The following is a 24,843-nucleotide window of genomic DNA, read 5'->3' on the forward strand; positions in this document are numbered from 1 at the left end:
ACTGGCAATGCCTACCATGGCAGCCATTTTATGAATGGGCAAGGTGTGCTCATGGCAACCATTGACACACACTCAAAATTCCAAAAATGTCCACCAACGGCCAACCCCCAGAAGTTGGAGATCCCTGTAATACTGTTACCACATGTTTATGCAGTTATCATTTCTATATTTCAGATTTTTAAAAATTATAAGCTATTTCAAAGCAGGCCTGGAGTGAACGTTTGCAGCAGGGGCTGTGCAAATTCAAAATGGCAGAATTGAGGTAGGCCTATTCACTGCAAGCAGATGCCAGCCTCTATTCTGTTCACTTGCATGTCTTCTGCCTGCTAAGCAACTCCTAAGAAGGAAAGAACTCACCTTGTTTGTGAAACTGAGGTTTGTAAAAGTGTTGCAAAAGGAAAATGAAGGGAAAGAGGAAAGAGCCCTCACCGAGCCATTATGACTGAGGGCACAACTAGATGGGATGTGCCATTAAATGCATCTTTTGATTTAAAAACAACAACACACTGCAGGTAGTATCAGCTGGAGAAGGGTCTGGTAATGATCAAGACCACAGTAAACATGGAGGGGAATGTAACCCTTGCTTTCCCTTGAAGTAGTTCTGAGGAAAATCCTCCTCTGAAGACACTGCAGACATTGAGAGGAAATCCCTCACTGGTGCCAATGGGGTAAATACCAGCATTAGTGGAGGGATTTTTGTGAACTGCCCAGAGAGCTCCGGCTATTGGGCGGTATAGAAATGTAATAAATAAATAAATAATAAATAAATTTTCCTCAGGATTGAAAGGCTAATTTCGATCTCTTCTGGAATCTTATTAATTACCAGCCTCCGCCCAGTTGATGCTATTTGTATTATTTTAAACTTCCACGTTAAAGGCAAAGAGGCATTTAATGCTATCTCTAAGTTTATCCCTGAGGCAAAATTTAGGTGGGCTTGACTCGTTATGGATTGGGGCTTTCTGGGAGTCAGTTTCCAAGCCTTTTGATTTCTGAGATTCCACTCCATCCCATTTCTCCGAAAGGACACCAACTTGCAGATAGAAAGTTAAACTTTGCCCAAAGACTTGGATTCTCCTCAGACAGGAATCCAGCATAAGGGCCTGATTCTTAAATACATAAAAGCTCTAGCTCAAAAATTTGGGGTTGGTTCCAAGCGGATCAGATCTCAAATTATTACTTTAACAGAACATCTCACAGACTTCAGGAGGATTTATCCTATTTAGTAAGGGGGTAAAAATGTCCCATGCTGTTTTCTTGCAGCATTGTTTAATACATGGCCGATGCAATCCCAGCTGGTGGAAAAAGCAACTCAGAGTTTGATCCTGAAGCCATAAGCCACCATGGATTTGTGGTATCGAGAGAGGTGAGAATAAATGGGAATGTCCACAACGGTCATTTGGTGTGGAACTTTCATTAGAAGCTGCTTTCGGTCTTCTCCGTGGCAGTGCCTCTCGCATTTGTCCAAAAACAGAGTATCTTCAGGGGCACCAGTGTATAGCCCAACATTGTCAGCATGCTAGGGAAGGGAATTCAAACAATTATTCTGTATGCCAGTGAAATTGTTTTGTGAATAATAACACTACGATCCATAACCATTTTTAAAAAGAAAAATCCACATAAAATTATGGACTGAGAAACATTACAGTGGAGGATATATATAAATTGGGGTGGGCAACATGGGACCCTAGGCCTAGTCAATGGTGCAGCTATGTAATCTTAGACTTTGGATTTAAGTGAATGGTCTTCGGCCAGGAGTGGGGTGGGGGGCTTTAGATAGCCATTTTTATTCAGTTGTGAAACACACCACTAACATTTCTCTTCTCTCCCCAAGCCATTCCATGCTATTCAACATTCCTGATGCATTATGGGGGTGGGGGGACTGTTTGCCAGCCCTAATGAAAAAATATATTCTGAGCATTTTAAACTCACTTAAATCATAGCACCCTCATAATTAGGAATAAAATAAGAGTTTGCTTCTGCTGCCTTGATGTTAAACACATTTACTTGGGAATAAGTACCATTTTGTTGTAGAAAATAGATTTTAATTAATTGCATTTATATCTTGCCTTTTTTCCTCTTGCAAGGAACCCAAGGCAGCTTACATGATCCTCCTCTCCATTTGATCCTCACAACCCTGTGAGGTAGGTGAGGCTGAGAGTCAGTGACTGGCCCAAAGTCACCCATTGAGTTTCATGGCCAAGTGAGGACTAGAACCTGGATCTCCCAAGTCCTCTCACCACTGCACAGTGGGTTATATAAAGTAAAAATAATAAATGAACTTCTGTAACTATACACATGCCTGGCTGCTGCTCCCCTGACTTTAAAACGTCTTTTAAAATATGAAGAACGAAAGGATGCTGCAGTGAGCAGCATTAGCCTTAGTGGTCCTGGCATGCTGATGCTGGACTGGTTTGCCCTTGCTCCTATCCCCTGCCACTCTCTGGAAGGTCATTTGGGTTGTAGGGCCCTGGGCTTTGGCCCTGAAGCCCAACCCTAGCTGCACTACTGGGCCTAATTTCATGTGGCCCTTGCCTGCTTTCAAAGTCCTCCAGAAGCAATCAAGTTAGATCTCAGGAAGTGATCTGTCCTTCCCTTGTCAGCCTGCTGGGTGTGAAGGAAGGCTGGAGAGGAGAATGGGCTTTCAGAAAGAGAGAGAAAAGAGGTGTCCCCACCCAAGGCCCCAGACAGGGAACATTTTCCTCACCCCTGAGGTAAATAATGGGAAACTATCAGAAGAAAGAAAATGCTCAATTCTAAGGAATTCAGTGGGTACTTCGTAGGCCCTTGATGTCTTTCAAGAATAGGCCCCCCGTTATGCTGGGTCAGAAAAAAAGGAGAAATGGGTTCTCAGGATGCAAATAATTTATTTTCATGAAGCCCAACCCGTTTTGGACTGTATTTTATTCAAAGGCCTTCCTCAGGGGTTATTAGAAGACAATGTCTGCAAAATTTCCTCTAGATTGTCGCAGGGGACAATTATCTTGCTAGAGGAAATTCTGCAGACGAAACACATCGGGTGTGGTGAAAATTAATTATTGGCATCCTGAGAACCCATTTCTCCTCTTTTCTGACCTGGCTTGGATGCTCGCTTCCTTTTATTTTTGGTCCCCCATTATGCTGCACACAAAAAAAGTAAACATATCCCCAATTTCCTTACCTTTAATATCAGTTTTCGGTACTTCATATCTTGTTTCCAGGGCATCACATAGAGCTTTGGGAACATTCCATGTCTGTATGAAAATCTTGGCAAGTGGCAATGAACAAGCCTGGGAACATGGCAGAGGTTTTAAAAGCAAACAAACACGAATGCTTGTTTTTTAAAAAATAAATCTTCAAGTACAGAGGGGGGGAGGAAGAGCAATAAAGATAATACTCCCCACTCTAAAGCTCTAAGGCTCACTGTCTAGCTCCTTCCTATCTCTCCTCTCTCATCTCACACTATTGCCCTGCTCATGCTCTTCACTCCTCTGATGCCATGTTTCTCGCCTGCCCAAGGGTCTCTACTTCCCTTGCTCGGCTTCGTCCATTTTCTTCTGCTGCCCCTTATGCCTGGAACGCTCTTCCAGAACATTTGAGAACTACAAGTTCAACCGCAGCTTTTAAAGCTCAGCTAAAAACTTTTCTTTTTCCTAAAGCTTTTAAAACTTGATTTTGTTCTGACTTTATACTGTTAGTTTTACCCTACCCAGTGCCTGTTTACCCTGCCCTGTGTCTGTTTGCATTCTCTTCCCCTCCTTATTGTTTTATTATGATTTTATTAGAATGTAAGCCTATGCGGCAGGGTCTTGCTATTTACTGTTTTACTCTGTATAGCACCATGTACATTGATGGTGCTATATAAATAAATAAATAAATAAATAAATAAATAATAATAAGCATTTTGCCCAGGCTCCACTCCTCAAACCTGGAGCCAACCTAAGTCACAGCTTGTGATCATTAGAATTCAATTAGTCAGAAAACAGTGAACCATTTTAACAAAAAATTTACTCCTCTTCTAATATTTATTTAATACATTTATATCCCATCTGTTTTCCTCCAAGGAACCCAAGGCGGCGTACATAATCCTCCTCCTCTCCATGTAATCCTCACAACAACCCTGTGAGGTAGGTTGGGCTGAGAGTATGTGACTGGCCCAAAGTCACCCAGTGGGTTTCCATGGTTGAGTGAGGACTAGAACCCGGATCTCCTGACTCCCAGTCCAACACCTTAGCAACTACACCACACTGGCTCTTGTGGACGTGCATGTCAAGTCTATCAACTACTGCATAACTACTAACTTATATCTCATTGATTTCAGTGGGTCTACTCAAACATGGCTAAATCTGTATCCAGCCTATTATTATTTTCAATTAAAAGGAGAAAATAAACCTGCAGTTACAATGGGAATTCTCAAAGCATTCAAAAAAAGAAGACATTTCTAAGAGTACACTTGGCTTATTTCCAAGATTTATTGGAGGGGTAGTGAACAGACCCAGCTTCGCTCGGGTTAGAATTGCCAATAGGTTAATACAGAAAAGCCTTCAGGCAAACTTACGCAGCTGCCAGTTGACACATTGTGCCTGCTCCACCTGAGTGAAGGCATGCTTGCTGGCACCCCTAGGCACGGCCCCTGCCATGGTCCACCCTGATAGCCCGCTGAGGGAGGAGTCAGTCTATTCCATCACCCTTAGATGGAGCTGCCCCACAGCAGAGAGAAAGAAGCAGGCCTATAATATGGCCTACTAATCTTCCCTGGCTTCAAACTGTGCTTCTTCTTCTTTTCATACTCCCTCCCCTCCCACCCCCCACTATTTGGGCCTTTTTTTAAAAAAAAGGTCTAAAACACATTTTAAAAACCATGAATGTTATATGCTTAAAATCTCCTCACTCAGTGCTGAATCATGATGGGAGGGGTTTGGTTGAAATCAATCAAATGGTATTGAAGCAGTATTATTATATTATATTAGTATAACTTTAAGCATTTTGATTTGCCACCTTTTTCGTTTAAGATGGCAGTTGAAATTTTCACTATGCCTAAAACCATCCCAGATAGAGATATAACGAATCCTAAAAGTTTCATGTAAGGTTTTTGTGTCCATCAAGGACATACACCCAAACACTTCCTTTAGATAGATAGGCAGACAGACAGACTAGAGCTTTGCACAGCTTCCCCCTCCCCCACCTACCCATTTGCCTTGGAGGTAATTTCGGAGCTTCCAAATGAGCTTCGATTTGGCTTGGGGTGCCTCGGTACCACCACGGCCGATTTCAGATTTGGTTTTGAATTCGAAGCAGGCCGGGTGTTGCAGTTTCCAGGGTGCCAGGAAATCCAGGCACAAGGCTGACTGGGAGTACATAGGTCTCCCCTCCCGCTTGCCACTTCTCCCCTCCTACTGGCCGCCTGAACCCACAATCCACCCATGGCCTTTTCTGTCTTACTAGTGCAAAAGAGAGGGGAAAGAGCACCACTGAACAGAGGCGAAAAAGAAAGCCAAGCTCTGATGCTATAAAATGATCTTTTTCTTTATTCTTTAATGAGTTCTTCAAGAATGAAAAACTCATTAAAGAATAAAGAAAAAGATCGTTTTATAGCACCAGAGCTTGGCTCTCTTCCCCCCCCCCCTTTTCTGTCTTGCAATAGATCTATGGCAGGCCAGAGTGGTTCTCCTGGAGGAAGGACAGCTCGCTGGCACACGTGAAGTCTTCTGGTAAGTCCTGCGGGTAGGGGGCAGCAGCTGGCCTTCAGCCTGATTCGGGACCGAGGCAAAGCATACCCTGAATATTTGCCTTGTTTGAAGTGTTCTCTTCCTCCAAGAAGATTGCAGACCATTCAATATCCCTGTTTCAGCAGGGCCAATCTATTAAGTTTTATATAGCATCCTTCATTTCCAAAATGGTTTAATATGCTTATGTTCATCTGCACAACAACCCATTAAATGATAAGCAATCAGAATCCCATTTTACAGAAAAGTGAACAGGAAAAGGCCATTTGTTTCCTGCTGGAGATGATCACACTTTTTTCAAAGACTGAAGTCTCTCTCTTACCCTCTCAGGTTAGTGTTCACTGCCTTAGAAACCAAATTGGTTTTAGACCCCTGGGGGGCTGCTGCTGTTGGGTTACTCATGCTGCAGGAGCTGCACTGTGCTGTTTGCAGCCTATCAAGAAACCTGGCCCTGGAGCCTAGGTGGGGATTATGATGTATCCACTATTGTCAGGGTGATGACACAAAAGTTAACAACAGGGAAAAAAACAGGTAGATCAAAAGCTACATAAAAGGATACTTGAAAGACATGGCTAAAGCTAGGCTAATTAAGTCTCACAATAGAAATATGGAAGGGTGTTGGAGATTAGTGGAGATTTGAATCCAGATTTCCCTAGTCAGGCACTCTAATCCCAAGGGTAGGCAACCTGGTGTGCTCCAGATGTTTTGGGTTGCAACTCCATCAGCCCGTCAGCATGGGCATTATGGGGGCTGTAGACCAAAAACATCTGGAGAGCAGCAAGTACCTAATCCTGCTCTAACGACATCTCACTGGTACTCAGCACTAAGTATGCTTAAGACAGCAGCCTAAATCAACGGTATCTTCTCTAGCAGTGGCTAGAGATTTCAATGATGTATCAGACCTCTCTATACTGCTCACGGTATAAAATGTCATAAAATAACTTTCTTGCCTGAAGGGCTCAAACTTCAGGAATGAAGTAACAAGCTCAAAACATGAGATAAAAAGTGTGAGCTAAACTTGAGTGAAAGGTAAGACAATATTGATCAGTCCCAGAGGCAGAGGCCTCTGGCCATCACCTACTTTATCAACTTTTTTTTCCTTTTTGAAACATCAGAACAATACCTTAAAGAAGGATTAAAGGTTTCCAAGGCAGTATGGTTCCTTTGTAAGTATAAAGGGAGTTTTTACTGTTAGGTTTCTGAGTACAGCTGTCATAATGAAAGGACTGCAAAGTAATAAAGGGAGACCAGAGGAGCTGGGGGAAATAAAACTTTGCCAAAGGCAGTTAAGTGATCAAATGCTTTTTGACACACAAGAATATTGAAATGTTTGTGCTCAATGCCATCTCTCATCAAAATGTTTCTGATAGCGACTCATTCTGCAGGTCTGAATTGTGCAATCATGTACACATACAACCTATACTGCTAAGTGAAGCATCTACATAGTAAGAACATTAAGCATATAATGCTGGTGTTTATTAACACAGAGTACAAAATATAAAATAATCCAAACGATGTACTTTTTATTTTGCTCCCTGGACTTTTTTTTAAGAGGCCACACCCTGCAAATTCCTGAAAATATGTTAAGAAATTCAGCAAACACTAGAGTTTTCAAAACCAAGTCTTTATTTATTTATTTTACTCTACAAATAAAAATAAAACCAGATGTGTGCAATTCCACTTTGTCCTTTCTGAGAGCTTTTACAAATAGTATACTTGCATGCCTACAAGTAAGGTTCAAGCAAATATGTTGCTAACTGTCCTGTCCCTTTTTTTAAAAAAAAAAAGTTAATTGGAACTCAGTAGGGTGAAAGAATAGTGGATACATTTTATAGGCAGACCCCATTTTCAGAACTATTGGTTAAAGTGAACTTTAGAGTCTGAAGAAAAGAAAACAAAATAAACTACTCTGTAATTGAAGATGAAAAAACAGTTTAGGATAGTAAAATGGTCTTAATTCTGGAGGGAAAGTATCCATAACATATTTCTTAGACTTGCTGCACCTAGCATATGCCTGCTTAGAATGTGGCATATTGACAGCAATGTTAGTGAAATGTTTGAAAACCATAAACTACCAACATTACAATGTTACACTGACATCTCAGGCAGCCTATTCCTATACTCAGCGATCCCACTACATTCACTAGGACATGTTTCCTAGCAGAATATCTAAGGGTTGTAGGACCTTCGGATATTAAGAACAAGGATTACAGAATACCACATTTCTTAGTAAATGGTAAACAACCTTACCAAGTTTACTGCAAAAGAATGATCGTGTAGCAATATGGCATAGTCATCTTTTAAATACTTCAACTTTACATAAAAGAATTGTAATCCATCTACAAAATAATGTAATATTTTATTACCTAGAGAAATCAGCCATTACCTGTATTTGGAACAGAAGTTTTAATCCAATGTTTTGAAAAACAACAACACTAAAATATATCAATATTCGGTATACAGAATATCGAAGCAACTATTGGCTCAGTAGTTTCAAATTTGTTGGTCATTAATAATCTGTTGATACCTTAAACTGGTATACTTGCTTTTGTTTGTGCAGAGACTCACAAAACAATCACATAAAACAACATATTTAGATTCAAGGCAATTTAGTGTCATTAACTTTTTGTGTAAGTGACAGACATCAAGGAATCTTAACAGCTTGATGCACATCAGGGAACCACAGCCTATGCCTCAACAACTCTTTTGCAGTTAGCTGAAAGGATCAGCTTGGAAAGGCTACCAAAGTGACCACCCCCATAGGTCTTGGGTACATCTCAATACTTGTATTCAGCTCAAGTATGCGCAAGCCAGAACTTTTCCCCAGAGACAATGAAGCAAACAAGACTGTTAAATTTAGGAAGAACAATGGGCAAATCATGTATGATAACCAGCATTCTGTATCCCGTTACATTGGTTTCGATCCAGACTCAGTCATACCTACAGTAGACCCAGTGAAATCAATGACATTTAACTTAGCCATGACTGCTTGTGCCATTGATTTCAAGGGGTCTACTTTAACGGTGATCAAATCTGTATTATGATTAATTCTAAATGGTTTCAGTAGTGCTTAAGTACATTATCTCACTATATTACAGCATTAGCACAAAAATCAGGCATGAGCAGTAGATGACTGATAGGGTAGTGCAAGGGATCTGTTTATCTGAGCCACTGCAAACTTTTATTAAAAGTGCTTTTTTAACACTAGCGGTCCAGTTACCAGAAGGAGGGATCAGAGATTTGCATCATGCAGTATCTGCTGCTGCACATTTATTTGGGGTGGGTGGGGAATCAGGTGCTTTGTCATTGAAACAGGAAATAAATCTGAACACTCCTTAAAAATTCTTTTGAGAGAACATTCTTTTGGACAACAGTGGGCATCTAAATAAAGGACATCTAATATCACTATACTATATTCCTTCCTATTGTTAATATTCCATCTAAAGATACATTTTCAGTAATTTGCAAGCAGATGGAATACCATATCTGATTCATGACCCAAAACAGTGTTTCCAAACTCATCAATTGAGGCCATGGTCATGCTCAATGCTCCAAGTCAGTGTACATTTCAAACTGTGCTATATCACTTTGTTGCATACTACCTTTGGTTAGATGAAGAAGTGTTTCCATGCAGTTAAAATAGGCCTCATTCACAAGTTTTCCTCTGGAATGAAAGCATTCTGTTTTGCCCTTATCTAAAACAAATAATGCTCAGGTGAGTGAATATGACCTAACTAGGTGTTGAGTGAGGACTGAAACAAAGGATGGAGATCGTAAACATTCATGATCTGAAAACTGAAAGCTCAAGTATTGCATTAAGTTGGAAATAAAAAGGCTCTCTTCAGCATACCATTGATTGACATAACATGTACTATTGCAACTAATGAAAACAAGATATAGACATGATATAAAAACTGCAATTTAATGTATCTCACAAAGCTTATGGTGTCTCAAGTATCCAGTACATTAAAAGATGTCTAAATCCTGACTGTTATCTATTTCAATAGCATCCTCTGGATCCAATTTCATTTCACTGTGTCCCTCTTGCAAGTCATCCAGAGAAGCCAGCGCTTCGTTTGTATCGCTAGCAAAAGTCTCTCGAGAGGCATCGTCATATTCTTGAAGGTTGAGCCCTTTAATAGCTTTCTTCATCTTTTTCCCCAGGACTTGAATTCTCCTCTTCTTTGCAGCTTTTTTGTTCTCATACTCCTTTTGGTTTTCAATATAGAAGATTTCCTTCAAAGAGAATTTTAATACCCCATGAAGTGCTAAGGAATAATGGGTAAAGTCGTTTTTCAGAAATCGACAGCTGCGTTAGCTAACCTTTAAATTAAAGATGAAAGCTAACGGCATGACAAAGATCAAAAATATTTTTGATGAATGTTATATCCTTTCACAAAACTGCTATAGAACATTTGAAAATTAATTCTTCTCCTTCCTAAAGTAAAAGGGATGCCCTATTTTAAATATCCGCAGGTCTGAGCATTTATAATACTAAAAGAGAAGGACTTTAAAAATTGAGACGTATCACCACATGAAATAAAGTATGTATTAGAAAGATCCATCTGAACATTATAATTCCATCAATTTACTGCTGAAGTTGAAAAAACAGGCAAACATACTGACATTTTAGATATGAAAAATGCTGGTAGAAGCAGTTTCTACTGCCTTTTGTTTTGAAGAGTCGTAGTGTAGATATTCATAAGGGTAACTGTACCTATCTCCAAACTCAAATATAACATCAGAAAGACAAGAAAATAGGGATCTCTACTGCAGGCTTGCCCAGAGACACTTAGCTGGTATGTGTGGTAAAAACTATGAGTTCCAATTATTCCTTCCAGCCTCAAAGAACAACTGGTGTTTTAAAGTCAGGAGTCTCACCAGGTTTTTGGTAGTACCTATGTCCAATATCCAAAACACAGTCCTGGTCAGAGACCCTGCACTTGCACATTTTCCCCTTCCTTTTTAGTCAAAGATATAGGATCTAAACTGGAAGGTGGAGTGGACCCACACACTTCCAACTCAGGGTCAAACTACACATTATGCTAATTATATAGCTTGAAACTGACCCCTTCTTGTTCCTTAATCTACAGTAAGAAACAAGGAGAGGGGTGAGCTGCAAGCTACATAATTAACGTAACATGTTAATGTAACATGTACTTTGACCCACAGTTCTGCTTAGGTCAAGCCTTTTTTCATTCCAGATTTAAGAGCTCTGGTTCTGCATCTATATGTATATATTTATTTACTAACGAACTGTATTTATCAAATACATTTATATGCCACCCTTCAATATAAAATATTCTCAGGACAGTTAACAAAATACTAAAATACAATAAATACAATTAAATTCTATCAGAAAGTAAACGCCTAGGAAAATAAAGAGATTTTGCCTGATGCTTAAGTGACAGCCAAGTCGGCATCAGCAAGGCGCTGGATGTCACCAAATAAAATCCTCTCCCCAGTTGCCACCTTCAAACAGAGATGATCGTAGCACATGAGCAGGATGAGATTTTTGTGAACCGCCCAGAGAGCTTCGGCTTTTGGGCGGTATAAAAATGTAATAAATAAATAAATAAATAAATAAACAGAAATAAGTGTTCCTTGGGAATTGGAAGCACTGAATTGGGAGTAGGAAGCACTGTTTCATCATGAAGCACTGTTCCAGAAGGTGGTGCTTGGGGACTACAGTTCTGCCTCTTGGAGGCTCTGTGGTGCTGTCTCTCGGTGCTTAATTTTGTTCCCCATGTTGTTGTTTTTAAACATCTATATGAAGCTGCTGGGAGAGATGCCCAGGGAGATAGAGTGGAGTGATATCAATAAACAAATATCAACTCAGCTCAACCTTTCCTTTTCATCAGATGTAGGTGAGGCAGTGACTATCCTGAACATGGTAATGGGCTGGATAAGGGGCAAGAACCTGAGACTCAATCCAGAGAAACCAGGCAGTTTGTTAATACGTGGTCCATTTGTCTGGTTCAGTGGCATTCAACCTGCTCTAACTTCCTTAGAAGGAGTTAGTTCAGAGTCTGGAGGAAGCACATAAACCAAACTCAATCACTTGAAGCCCAAGTGACCTTGAGGCACAAAATTCCTTTTATCATCTCTGTCAGATATATCAGCTACAACCTTACCTGGACAGAGATAGCCTAGCTATAGTTATCCACGCACTGGTAACCTACCACCTGGATTATTATTTTTTTTGCAATGCATTATATATGTTCCTTTCTCTGAAGATGGTCCAGAAACTTCAGTTTGTGCAGAATAGAACAAGGCTGCTTATGAGGACTGGCCATTTTGAACATAATACTCCAGTGCTGTGTCAACTACACTGGTTCCCCATCAGTTTCCAGGCCCAATTCAAAGTGTTGGTGCTGATCTCTAAAGCCCTAATTGGCTTATGACCAGTTTACCTGAAGAAGCACCTTCTCCCATATGTTTCTGCTTGATTGCTAAGATAACCTTCATTCTAAGATAACCTTCTCTGGGTGCCACCACCCACAATGGTGCAATGGGTGGTTACAGGAAAAGAGCCTTCTAAGTTGTGGTGCCCTGTCTGTCGAATATCCTTCCCAGGGAGATACCCCTGGTGTCTTCGCTGTATTTATTTAGATGTCAGGTCAAGCCTTTTGTCTTTCAGCAGGCATTTACTCTTTAAGATGTTGCTCTGATTATCAACTTTAATGCTGACCCTTTAATATTTTAAACATTTTAATATTTGAATTTTTGTATTTATTGTTTGGTTGTTGTTTTTTATCATTGTAAACCACCCTAAGGGCAGCTGTCAGTCGGGTGGTGTATACATTCAATTAATAAATTCCTACAATATAATAGCCTGTCATATTAATATTTTGACACCCCTAGAGACATCATTCTGTATATACTTGGCCATTGTTTTAATATTAACAAGACTTTATTAGTATGAACTTGGGCTGCAAAGTAAAGCATTTAATTAATAGGAAATGCTAATGCTGTTTGTGTAAACTTCATTTGTGCCAATTATTCTCTGCAGAGACAAAATATTAAGTGATCATAAAAAACTAAATCAAACACCATAAACAAAGTTGGCAAGTTATATTTCCACATGAAACTGTAGATGCTGAAAAATCTCAAGAGAAACCCTGTTAATCTGTAACAGCAAGAACTTCAAAAGTGGCATCCAAGAGTAACTGGTTTATTGGGCCATATGGTTTCACAGGCAACAGCTTACTTCAGAAGCATCAAGAGAAGTGAGAAGGAAGTAGAAAGTGTACTCAGAAAATTCTATTTAATAAATGCTTTTTAAAGTTATCTAAAATATCCTGTTAACGGAGCTTATAAATATGACCATTTTTACCTTGATTTGTTCTCCAGTTACGCTAGGTGTGTTTTTCAGCAAGTTTAAATAAACTCCACCTGGTGTTCTTCTTCTAGTACCATTCTGTATAATGGGGAAAAACATTTTGGGTTAAAAGTATAAAACAGATTAAATATGCTGCTGCTCGAAAACTCGAATATGGATCTGAAGATAAACTTTGTGATGAAAATATTAGTTTCCTTAAAAAACATTTTTCGTGAAAGATTAACTATGGAAAACTCTTGTTTCAGGACCTAAGAATTCAAAGATGTAAAACTCCCCACCAGGATTGTGGAGAACATTGGTTAGATTCAGGCTTGCCTCTTAGTGAACAGGAGGATGGAAATGGTATTCAGTGGATGTTTTCTGCTGGAGAAACAGGGTGGGGCAATTTTCTCAGATTCTCCTATCCCCAGTGTCATATCCTATGCTGTTATGGAGGGTCCACCAACCATCCAAAACAGAGTGGGAGGTGGCACTGAGGGAAATAAGAGAAAATTGCTTTTCCATCCCCTTCCACCAGTTCCAGTGAAACTCTGTTGAGCTCAACTCTGGATTCAGCCCAATATATATCTAGTTTCCCTAATTAAAAACAATATTCTTCTGGCTGGTGATGTAGAAAGGAACAGTGGTGTGTTGCCCTAACAGACAGCTCTCTAAAGCCTGCCCTGCACTTAAAGCTACCTTTCTTCTGTCTGTTGAGTACTGATCACAAGGTGTGCACATCACAATTATCCCTTGGTTGCTTTGCGTATCACACATTCCCATATTATGCATTAGATTATTCTAGGGAATGCCCTTAGGATTCCAATTGCATGGCTTAGTTTCTATTATTCTCTTAGGACCTCCTTCCATTTAAAAAAATAACTCTGCTGTGTGAATAATATAATTCTGCATTATTATTGCTTTTAAATAACAAATAATGCAAAATATGCTCATGTTCCTTCATAGTGGATACTAATGTGTATTTCATAAATTTGCAAGCAGCACAATGACACAAAGTATAATTCTAATAGGAAGGCAAGGGTGTGTGTTTGGGTGATGGATGAGGAAGTGGGGAGCAATTATTTATTTTATTCATTGTTACATTTATAGCTCTCCATTTTTTTCTTTTGCCAGGAACACAAGGAGGCCTGCAAGGTCTTTCTCATCCTCTTCAGTTGATCTTCACAACAACCTTATGAGGTAGGTTAGGCTGAGTCTCGGTGATTGGCCCAAAGTCACCCAGTGAGTATTATGGCTGAGTGGGGATTATAGCCTAGATTTCCAACACTCTAACCAGTACACCATACTGGCTTTTTGTTCAATTAGAGGTGAACAACAGTCACAATGGGCCCGTTCAGACAACACTGAGGGATCTGTGGTTAGCTTAACCACGCTTCTCAGTGCTTAGCACTAACCACAAGCATAACGATCGCACATGATACCGGTAAACCTGTCCGGTTCCCAGTTTCCTTAACCACATGCTAACCACACACCTGTTAGATGAGCACCTGATTCCTCCAAATGCTCCACCCCATATCCCAGCAGTCCTTGCGCTAACAGAGCCGGCAGTTGCGCCTGCCATTTTAGTTCCATCTCTACAGTCAGCAGCCATTACTTGTATAATGAGGCCCTTGAAGCTTAGTGATTCCAGTGTTCAGTGGCTCAAACATCTTTTGCTGTTCAGGATTATTGAACTCCAACCCTTTCAGTGGCCAGGAGTAATGCCAGCAGACGTATTTAAACAGAAGGGGCAGTAGTGCCATCCTGCTCTCGCCACTATTTTGGGAGGGTCAAATGCTCTAATATATGTGGTCAGCCATTTTGAGGAGCCCCCAGAGCCATCCCCGCTCTCATCCCTTACTAGCACTGCAGCAATCAGGAACAGCTAGAGCGGCCCGGGCAATTAGGACCGCTCTATACTGCTAGCTCTATGATTTCGGCCCCTTAACCACAGGAGTGTTGCACACGACACCTTAAACCAAAGTTAGTGCTGCTAACCCTGCTGCATAACAGGGTTAGTAAAACCAACCCTAATGTGGGTGCTAGCACTGCAGCAATCAGGAACAGCTAGAGTGGTCTGGGCTACTAGGGCCACTCTATACTGCTAACTCTATGATTTTGGCCCCTCAACCACAGGTGTGTTGCACACGACACTTTAAGCCAAAGTTAGTGCCACTAACCCTGCTGCATAACAGGTTTAGTGAAGCCAACCATAATGCGCTTAGTAGGGGCACCTGGTTAAAGAAAACGCATTGCACGTGACACCGTAACTCTGCAGCTTAACCAAAAATCCTTAACCAGCAGGGTTAACGGTGTCGTCTGGACAGGCCCAATGTTGCATTTACAGCATTTCCAACCACACATATGCATACACTGCTGAATCAAGGGACTTTCCTCTTTTAACAAAAGGTATAATGTTAAGCATAGTAATATTGCATCTATACATGATTACGAGGAAGACCTCATGTAGATTGGTTTAAACTTAGTAACAGCTACTAATTTGTTTCAAGCATTACAACTAGACTTGAATTGCTTTCTTCTGTGTTAGAAACAACAGTTTTTTAACCACCCACTGCAATGAAAAAATAGTGTGTTGCTGACTTGCCCCAACTTGCCCTAGTTTCATTCCACTGCCAGCAGGGCAACCATTGCAGTGGGGTTTTCCACGAGTGTCCACAACGGACCTCTGGCATGACAGGTTCCTCTCTGCAGGCAGAGAGGGAGGTCGGCAGCATCCAACAGCCCCTCAGTTGCTCTCTCCAGGAGGTTAAATTACTAAAGCTAGTAATTTAAATAAGGTTCATGCTAGGTGGTCATGCTATTGCAAGAGAAAAGAGATAATTTGATCCATCAAATAATGGCCAAATATTGTCAAATGAATTAGCTAACAATTAGTAACTTTAAAAAATGTAACAGTCATAAGGTAAGGGGTGTGTGTGTGCGTATACACACACGCACGCACACACACGATTCTGCACAGTTCTTCTCCTTGGCTTTTAACCTTTAAAAAAAATAAAACAAAGTAACAGCAACTATTAAAACACAAAATTTGGTTTTTAAAGGTGTATGCTAAATAGGTAACAGGCCAATTCTTCGAGCATTAGCAGCATCAAGGCTCATTTGACAATATTTGACCAGAATCAAACAGGTGATCAAATGACAATATCCGATCGGCCAACTTGCCAGTCGTAGTACAGCTGATGCAATTTAATACATCACAGGATTAATCTGAATATTCCAAGTTTTCACAGCAGTATGACCAGAGCTACTAAGAAGGATTATAGCCACCCCTTTTCTAACGGGATTGGACTTCTTGTGGATGGGATGGCCAGGAAGGCACAGATGCTGCCAGGACATATCTGGCTGGCAACAAAGACTTCCCATTTTCCAGCACCAATGCTGCCTGGTGGCAGCTAATAAAGTTGGGTTGGATGTGGCTAAGAGCAGCAGCAATAGTGGTGATAACCAGGACAGAACAATCTGGAAGCATTGGTGGGAGGAGGTATATCCCTGTCTGAATAGTAATAGCTTAAGCTGCAATTCTAACAAACTATACAATCAGTTATTTCTTACCATTATGAAAAGGCCTCCATTTTGTTCCACTTCAGCTGTTTCCATCAACAGTTCAATGGATTTTTTCTTCCCAATGATTTTCACTACCCGTATAATCAGATCCTTCTTCGGTTCACAAAGCCTAAAAGGAAAATAAAGTTCTATGAAAAGAGGCAATTCTTTAATTTTGCAAGCAGTTTGAGTGACAAAATATTTTCATTAACAAACCTACCTCCTATTACTAGTATTAGTACTATTTGTCACTTTTTTGTTACCAACAACACAATTAAGTCAACTTTAAACCAAATTAACATTAGGAAAAAAATACTACAGCTAAAATCCTATGCACTCTATCTGGAAGAAGTTTCAACAGAATACAGTAAACATGTACAAGACTTGAGCAAGTAGGGTCTTTCTTTTTTGTGTAGATTTAATTTTTGAAAAGGAAAAGTTAAGAAAAGGTAGATCTCTGATTGATTTGGAGTAGGTAAGTAAGGGTTTCAGATTTCCAGTTGTCTAATAATAGTCAACCGTCTTGCTATAAAACATTGTTAATGACTCTGTAATTATTTTACCTTTAACAAAGCATGTGGGTAATCTCATCTTATGGATCCTAAATAGTAGAATGCACTAACTGCTTACTTGCTCAAGGCACAACCGAAGCCACTCCTACTAGGGGAAGGCCATTGCTCAGTGGTGGAGCACATGTTTTGTATGCCGGAGGTCCCAAGTTTGATCCCCAAATTTCTAGAAAGGTCTGGAAAAACTCCTGCCTAAAACTTTGGAGAGCCGCTGCCAGTCAATGTTGACAATATTGGGCTAGATGGACCAATGGTCTGATTTAATATAAGGCAGCATCTTATGAGCAAGACTGCACTGCCTTTTGCCTTACAAGCACATAAGGTAAATGGGGGCATCGGGTTCCCTTTCTCCCATAGTACATACATTCAAATTTTAATAAATGCATCTGTTAAAGGCCACAGAAGAAACTAGATGTTTATAAAAGATAAACAGAATTAAAAATAACATTATTAAAGTATATACAAGCATGACAAAGATATTGATAATATATTTATTGATAATATATTTAGCTCCATTTTTTCCAGCTAACACAAAAGAATCCACTGCCCTGGTAATTTTAGGAGTTTTGTCACAAATCATAATAAATGCTTAGGATACAGATTAGGAGAAGAAAGAAAAACAACATAGTACCAATATGAGAGTGACACACATTCTTAACTTCCCATAATAAGGCAATTCTTTTAAATTACACTTATATAAATTAAGGCCTATTCTAAGACCATAAAGAAAAGAATGCCACATGCAAGTCTGAAGATCTGAATTTTATTGGGACCTCTGGTGTTTCTACTTCAGTGGAGGGGATTGGACTGAGAAATCCTTGGACATTCTACTTAAACCTGTATTATTTTGACTGGATTTTAACTTTAATAGGTGTCCTACTTACCTCAAGTTATTAGTTGGGGTTGTGCCTGTTTATAAAGATAGAGACCATCTTTGAATTAAACTACTGCTAAACCATAGGTTAGCAGGGTGAGAATGAGCCAGAGGCTCATGCGCTTCCCCTCCTCTCCTCTCGCACAGCTGTGAGAGGAGTTTGTAAGCATCTGTTTCCATCTTCCATGATCACAGTTCAGCATTTTGTCTAAATTTTAAAATGTGGTTAATGTTAAGTACCATCTGTTTAAACAAGTCAGGTTTATAAATCATGGTTTGAAATTGGCTTATTTCAAACAAGCCATAGTTAACATTAAACATAGATTATATCAGATGAGACAACATGACAAGCTGTGGTTAAGCAAAAAAAAGAAGCAAAAACTTAAAAACTTCTTTTTGCGGTCACACCAGGAGTGGGGGAAGGACAGAGCAAGGCGCTCTTTGTGGCTTATTCTCTGCAAGCTAAACTATCATTTAACACGATGTTCAAACAGAGCCACTATTTTCGCAGAAGAAACTCTGAGTAGGTCTTATTTTCTGAAAAAGAAATGTCTCTTTATATACAAGAACAGGCCCAATTCATAATTTTAACTTTACTAACTTGAAGTTATCCAGTCAAAATACAGGTTTAAAGAGGAGATTCAATCGTTATTCAATCCAATCTTCTGCACTGAACCAGAACTCCAATAAAATTAAAACCTTTAAATCCAGATAGATGAAGCAATGTTTTGTCTATTAACGCAATATATTTTGTCTAATATCACACAACTCGTTAATTTAAAAACAAACTATTAAAGCGATTAAAAGAACAATCAGCCTCCCTTAAGCTTTGTTGATATTGCATGAGATGACATTTACTGAAGATCTACCCAAAAGATGAAGGTGTGTTACGTAAAAGATCAAAACCTTACCGGTAAGCAATTTCATCTGCCACTTTTTCCTCAGGATCTTCTTCAGTAATTTCATACCTCCCTTTATAATTCATTTCTTGTCTTTCACCCAATCTGTTCTTTATAGAACGTTTCCGTTTCAATAGTCCTTGTCCATTTTCCTCCTCCTCCTCTTCCTCCTTTGGTAATGTCTTTTTGCCATCGTGCATGTATTCATCCAACTCTTTGTCTAGTGTTTCAACCACTTCTTTCTCAGGTTTGTTCAGCAGCTTTTTTGCCAACAAGTAGTTGTAAGTCTCTGATGCCCGACTTCTGTCTATGGTGCCCTCCATCCCTAGGATCCCAAGTTCTGAGGCAACTGCATCTTGATTCTGCTCCTGAAGCACTGCACCCCAAATGTTGTTGATCTTTTTACCCCCAACGGTCATCTGTTTCAGAGGGTTTTGGTCAAACTGGAAGGGTTCTGGTTTAGGGGGAGGAAGGTTAGAACATTTCTGCCGCTTTCGCTTCCACAGGCAGCTATCTTCATCTGAATCTGAGAAGCTCTCATCACTCGAGTCTAGGCTTTGGGTTGCCCTATAAGGGACACTTGGTGCACATGGTGAAATGTTGCTTGGGAATGATCTGGCTGAGCTATTGGTATCGTGTTGTTTCTGAAAGTTAATAAGAGCAGATAGTACTTTTAAAAAAGAACTCTTCATATCCACTGCCATCCTCCAAATTATATACATGCTGATATTAGATGCAAAACATTCTGATGCAAACTAACATTTCATCCTCCTCCCTCATTGCCTCTCCCCAGAGAGGAAGGCAGGAGCATGAACAGAAAAAACATCAGGTTCTTCAAGGAGAATGGAAGCTAGAGACAAGGTTTGATTAACACAATAGCCCGTGACATGTTTATTTAACCCATCATGGCTTATTGTGTCATCTGTCGGGTATTTTTTTAATCCACGATGGTTTATTTGGCCCAAATAACCCACTCATAACCCACGGTCTACAGAGTGGGTTATTTAACCCATTGTGAGTTATCATGTTGTCTGTTGTACATGGTGGATTAATTTGCTCACCTATGCAACTTTTTTTGCAGGACCCTCTTGTCTTAAGATAGCAGAAGACTTCCTTTTGGGACAAAATAACGTTTCTCTACAAGATGAAGAACTGAAAACATTGTACACCTCAGATAGAGGACATTTAATAGGAGTACAAGGCCATCTATATAGGCTGTAATGACTGGATTTAGCAGGAAACCAATAATAATAAGCATAAGTCATGACACTGTGTCATCTATAATGCTTAACCTCAGGTCAGACACTTTTCTCCATGGAAAAATTCTCTTACTACTTTTGTATTTTTTTTAACATGTTGAAAATTCACTGCTAGTGGAATGCTTAAGTGCCCATACAGTGTATGACAGATAAATTACTGCAATACAAGAAACGTGTTGCCTTTTTTGACACCTGCAGGGCTTCAGGAAAGTGAACTTTATAAACAAGCTGTATTTTCACACATATTACATTATGAATTTAGACAAACATTACATACATTCTTTTTTTTTCTTTCGTTACAGATTAGCCCCAGAAGACTGTTTTAGATTGTCTTAGTCACATTATGAAATATTTAATGGCTTAAAGGACGTCTGATAGTCGAAGACCTATAAACAGATTTTAACAATGCCCAAATTATTGAGCTCTGTTACAACTGTTGATGTCAGCATCACACAGAAATTGTATAAAATGTGCTGAAAGTGAAGACAAAGCAAGCAACATCCTTGTGTCATCACAGAACATCTAGCTTTTTCTGCTATTTCTATAAAAAAAACTTAGCATAAATTGAGGCATGGGGAGTAACAGACAATCCTATGATCCTGTTACTTGGAGTAAGCTTCTAAGTATTATTTATTTATTTCATTTTTATGCCGCATAATAGCCAAAGCTCTCTGGGCAGTTCACAAAAAGTAGATATGCATAGGATTACACTTTATAAAGGTTAATGCAATAAGAAAGAGTAAGCAAAGTGAACAGATAGTAGTTTCAAACTAGGTAACAATGTACTTTGCATTAGGACATGAATTTCCTAACAAGATGGAGGGAGAAGGGAGGAATCTAGAACACTCTAATTCTTTTCAATTTACCCCCCCTTCCCAAAAAAAACATTCTTGATCAGCTTACAGTGTAACCATTCATGTTGCTGTTTAGAAGGCCACCCTGACCTGACTTTCTAACTAAAATAATTTCTAGTTCAACTATTACAGTTAGCGTTTGCTTTGTGTTAACTATTCTTAGCAAGGCTGCAATCAAATTCCCCTTGGGTTGGAGGAGAACCTCAGATGATTAACTTAATGTTATGGTAGTTGAATATGGGAGGAGACATTCTATCATGTAACCTGGTCCCAAGCTGTTTAGAACCAATTCACATGTAAAAATAATTAGGGTCAGTACAAATGCAGAAATACTGTATAGGCTTGTATGCCTCCACCCCTACATAAATGATACAAGATGCACATCCCTGAGTATGACATTCCTATATTTTACAATCTTTCCACCCTTTTTGGAGACTGCAGGTGTGCAAGAATTGAATGTGCGCCTGATGTACATGGCACGTTGTATCTGTAGCATTTATCCAACTGACCATTTCGTAGACGATACGTCTAATCTACATTTCCTACCAACACTAAGCCTCACACAGAAATGGCATTACCTTGTTAGTTTTGATTTTACTAAAAAAAGAATGATGCTAGAGTCTTATACAATCACACAAATACTTGGCCATGCTAAAAGTTACTGTAATCTAACAGTCAATCTGATGAATCCCCTTCACTGTTACATAAAGGCTAGCTGACTGACTTGGAAAAGGAAAGCTGCAGTTTCTTTTTATTTTTGTTCCAAACACACGTCAGCTGACAAATTTGGCATAAGTTGAAAGCCTTTGCAAACATTTTTTATGCAAGTGAGTCTGGTGTAATACATGACACCATTGTGTATTCTCTCCCTGCCCCTCCCCCCCAATTCATAACTGACAAAAGAACAGACTTAAATACAGAAACTGAGTTTTGAAATCTTCTCCATGGGGGTTCAGTAACTGTGACATTCAAAGACACCTCACCCCTACATATACCATTAGGAAGCCATATACCATTTAACGGATAGACAGCTGGATAGAAAATCAGGGAGAATTGAGTTGAATCCCGCCATGAGACATGGCCTTGGGGGAAGTCAGTCTCTCTCAGAGCTTCAAATCTTGCTCCGACTTTTTTCCTTTCTTTTTTAATAAACAAACCAGTATTGGTTAGCAAAGTTGACAGGCTGCAAGAAAGCTGTTAATCCTGTATACTGATAACAAACTCATTCTTCAACTATGGATCCTTAAAGCCAAAACAGAATCACAAGAAGAAGGTATCAAGAGACTTTCAGATATACAGAAGTACAAAACAACTTTAGAAGGAGAAGATGAAAAAACTGTTGCGGGACCGGTGAAAGGGAATACTGGGAAAGGGGCTGGCTGGCACCTTCAACAGGAACACTTCTTCGCAGGGCAAAATTCTGCTGCAGGCCGCACGTGTCTACTCTATTATCCAGGAGATACATTTGCAACATCTTACGTTTCAGTATTAGGTGAGCACATCAGCGCGTACCGGCAAATGAGACGGTGCTACAGAGTTTCCCTCAGCTAAGATTACCAGGTCGAAAGCCTCAAGGGGCTCCTGCGCACCGGAGAAGGCAGCGGCGGCGACCAGGGGCAGCTTTTTCCCTCTTTCGGAGCTGCTGGGAAAAGGCGCCCTCCCAAGCTCTGAACCTCACAGGCCAGCGAGTAGCCGCGGCCGCCGGTCTTTCACCTCCCTACGAGGGCGGGAAGCTTTGCCGCCGGCGCTGCAGAGGCCGCCATAGCCCAGCCTAGGCAGAAGCAGGCGGGAAAATGTGCCCACAAGCAGAGCTCTGGAGGCGGGCTGGTGGGTGGGTGGGAGGCTGACCTGCGGGGGGCTCCTGGCCGCGGCGGAGGCCGGCATTTCGCAGTCCGAGATCTCGCCTTCCTCCACGTCCTGCTCCATCCCTCGAGTTTCCAGCGCCATCTTCCCGCCCCTCAAGCAGCCGCGGAGAGAGGCGAAGACCGCGAGCTCTTTCCCTTCCGCAAACAACAAGGAGCAGACTGCAAAGTCCCACTGAGACTACGGAGCCCATCATGCTTTGCGCCGAGAGAAAGAGGCGGGCCGGGAGACGAGGGAGGATTTTGTTTTTTCTCCGTGAGGCATGTTGGGAGTTGCAGTCTTTCGTTTTCAAACGCCCTTCTGGGTGACAGAACACCCATCTGGGTTGTGCGTTACGGGAACTTAAGATCATGATTTTAAAGCTTAAAAATGGGTCAGGATCGCGTCAGGGTTTAAGTTACGAGCTGTTAGTTGTGAGAAAGTTTCTTGGTCATTGTGTCGTTTATGAACAACCCTCCAGTAGACTCCAGCTGGAAAGTACTGAACTCCGAAAGTACAGAACACGAATTTTTTTTATTATTTTATGGTTTTAATTATTAGTTTTATTGTATTTCCTACTAACTTCTACACATTTCTATACTCTCCTGTCTAAAACCCAGCCCGTACTATATGATTCATTCAGTACACTCAAGAAATTCTGAAAGACCACTGATTTTCACCTACAGTTACCAGCTAAAACTGCTCCAAACACTATCACTGGTGATCTACAGCTCAACCTAGGCCAGATGTACATCATAGAATCATAGAATAGCAGAGAAGGGTCCTACAAGGCTTCATCGAGTCCAACCCCCTGCTCAATGCAGGAATCCACCCTAAAGCATCCCTGACAGATGCTTGTCCAGCTGCCTCTTGAAGGCCTCTAGTGTGGGAGAGCCCACAACCTCCCTAGGTAACTGATTCCATTGTCGCACTGCTCTAAAAATCAGGAAGTTTTTCCTGATGTCCAGCTGGAATCTGGCTTCCTTTAACTTGAGCCCGTTATTCTGTGTTCTGCACTCTGGGAGGATCGAGAAGAGATCCTGGCCCTCCTCTGTGTGACAACCTTTTAAGTATTTGAAGAGTGCTATCATGTCTCCCCTCAATCTTCTCTTCTCCAGGCTAAACATGCCCAGTTCTTTTAGTTTCTCTTCATAGGGCTTTGTTTCCAGACCCCTGATCATCCTGGTTGCCCTCCTCTGAACACGCTCCAGCTTGTCTGCGTCTTTTTTGAATTGTGGAGCCCAGAACTGGACGCAATACTCTAGATGAGGCCTAACCAGGGCCGAATAGAGAGGAACCAGTACCCCCATGTGATTTGGAAGCTATACTTCTATTAATGCAGCCCAAAATAGCATTTGCCTTTCTTGCAGCCATATCGCACTGTTGGCTCATATTCACCTTGCGATCTACAACAATTCCAAGATCCTTCTCGTTTGTAGTATTGCTGAGCCAAGTATCCCCCATCTTGTAACTGTGCATTTGGTTTCTATTTCCTAAATGTAGAACTTGGCATTTATCCCTATTAAATTTCATTCTGTTGTTTTCAGCCCAGCACTCCAGCCTATCAAGATCACTTTGAAGTTTGTTTCTGTCTTCCAGGGTATTAGCTATCCCACCCAATTTTGTGTCATCTGCAAATTTGAGAAGCGTTCCCTGCACCTCCTCGTCCAAATCATTAATAAAAATGTTGAAGAGCACTGGGCCCAGGACTGAGCCCTGCGGTACCCCACTCGTTGCCTCTCCCCAGTTTGAGAAGGTTTCATTGATAAGTACTCTTTGAGTCCGATTCTGTAGCCAACTGTGAATCCACGTAATAGCTGTTCCATCTAGCCCACTTTTAGCTAGTTTGTTAATCAGAATATCATGGGGCACTTTGTCAAAAGCTTTGCTGAAGTCAAGATATATGACATCCCAAGCTGATATTACGCTATGAAAGCGATTTGAAAATGGTATATGGAG

General features: G+C 40.5%; 2 protein-coding genes across 2 annotated transcripts; both read right to left on the reverse strand.

Annotated features, from left to right (window-relative positions):
• Positions 1–774: 774 nt before the first annotated feature.
• Positions 775–6,177, reverse strand: SPMIP10 (sperm microtubule inner protein 10). Its single transcript, XM_063129473.1, has 3 exons — positions 6,025–6,177; positions 3,158–3,266; positions 775–1,516 (listed from the first exon to the last, which is right to left on the reverse strand). Exons 1-3 carry the CDS (start codon positions 6,102–6,104, stop codon positions 1,310–1,312), a joined length of 396 nt encoding a protein of 131 aa, XP_062985543.1. The 5' UTR covers positions 6,105–6,177; the 3' UTR covers positions 775–1,309.
• Positions 6,178–7,310: 1,133 nt separating this feature from the next.
• Positions 7,311–23,060, reverse strand: PHAX (phosphorylated adaptor for RNA export). Its single transcript, XM_063129471.1, has 5 exons — positions 22,891–23,060; positions 18,942–19,573; positions 16,597–16,717; positions 13,039–13,122; positions 7,311–9,938 (listed from the first exon to the last, which is right to left on the reverse strand). The coding sequence occupies exons 1-5, from the start codon at positions 22,987–22,989 to the stop codon at positions 9,669–9,671; spliced, it is 1,206 nt and encodes a 401-aa protein (XP_062985541.1). The 5' UTR covers positions 22,990–23,060; the 3' UTR covers positions 7,311–9,668.
• Positions 23,061–24,843: the final 1,783 nt, after the last annotated feature.

Source organism: Elgaria multicarinata, chromosome 6 (genome assembly GCF_023053635.1).
Source record: "Elgaria multicarinata webbii isolate HBS135686 ecotype San Diego chromosome 6, rElgMul1.1.pri, whole genome shotgun sequence".
Classification (NCBI taxonomy): domain Eukaryota; kingdom Metazoa; phylum Chordata; class Lepidosauria; order Squamata; family Anguidae; genus Elgaria; species Elgaria multicarinata.

Bases quoted from the DNA above. Each gene is read 5' to 3' on its own strand.
- SPMIP10 (XM_063129473.1), bottom strand. From the start codon at position 6,104: ATGAGTAACCCAACAGCAGCAGCCCCCCAGGGGTCTAAAACCAATTTG. The intron at 3,267-6,024 runs GTAAGAGAGAGA...CCATGTTCCCAG, and splicing joins GTGAACACTAACCTGAGAGG to GCTTGTTCATTGCCACTTGC. The intron at 1,517-3,157 runs GTAAGGAAATTG...TCCCTTCCCTAG, and splicing joins ACCGAAAACTGATATTAAAG to CATGCTGACAATGTTGGGCT.
- PHAX (XM_063129471.1), bottom strand. From the start codon at position 22,989: ATGGCGCTGGAAACTCGAGGGATGGAGCAGGACGTGGAGGAAGGCGAG. The intron at 19,574-22,890 runs GTCAGCCTCCCA...ATTAACTTTCAG, and splicing joins CGGCCAGGAGCCCCCCGCAG to AAACAACACGATACCAATAG. The intron at 9,939-13,038 runs GTAAAAATGGTC...TTCTCTTTGAAG, and splicing joins TAACTGGAGAACAAATCAAG to GAAATCTTCTATATTGAAAA.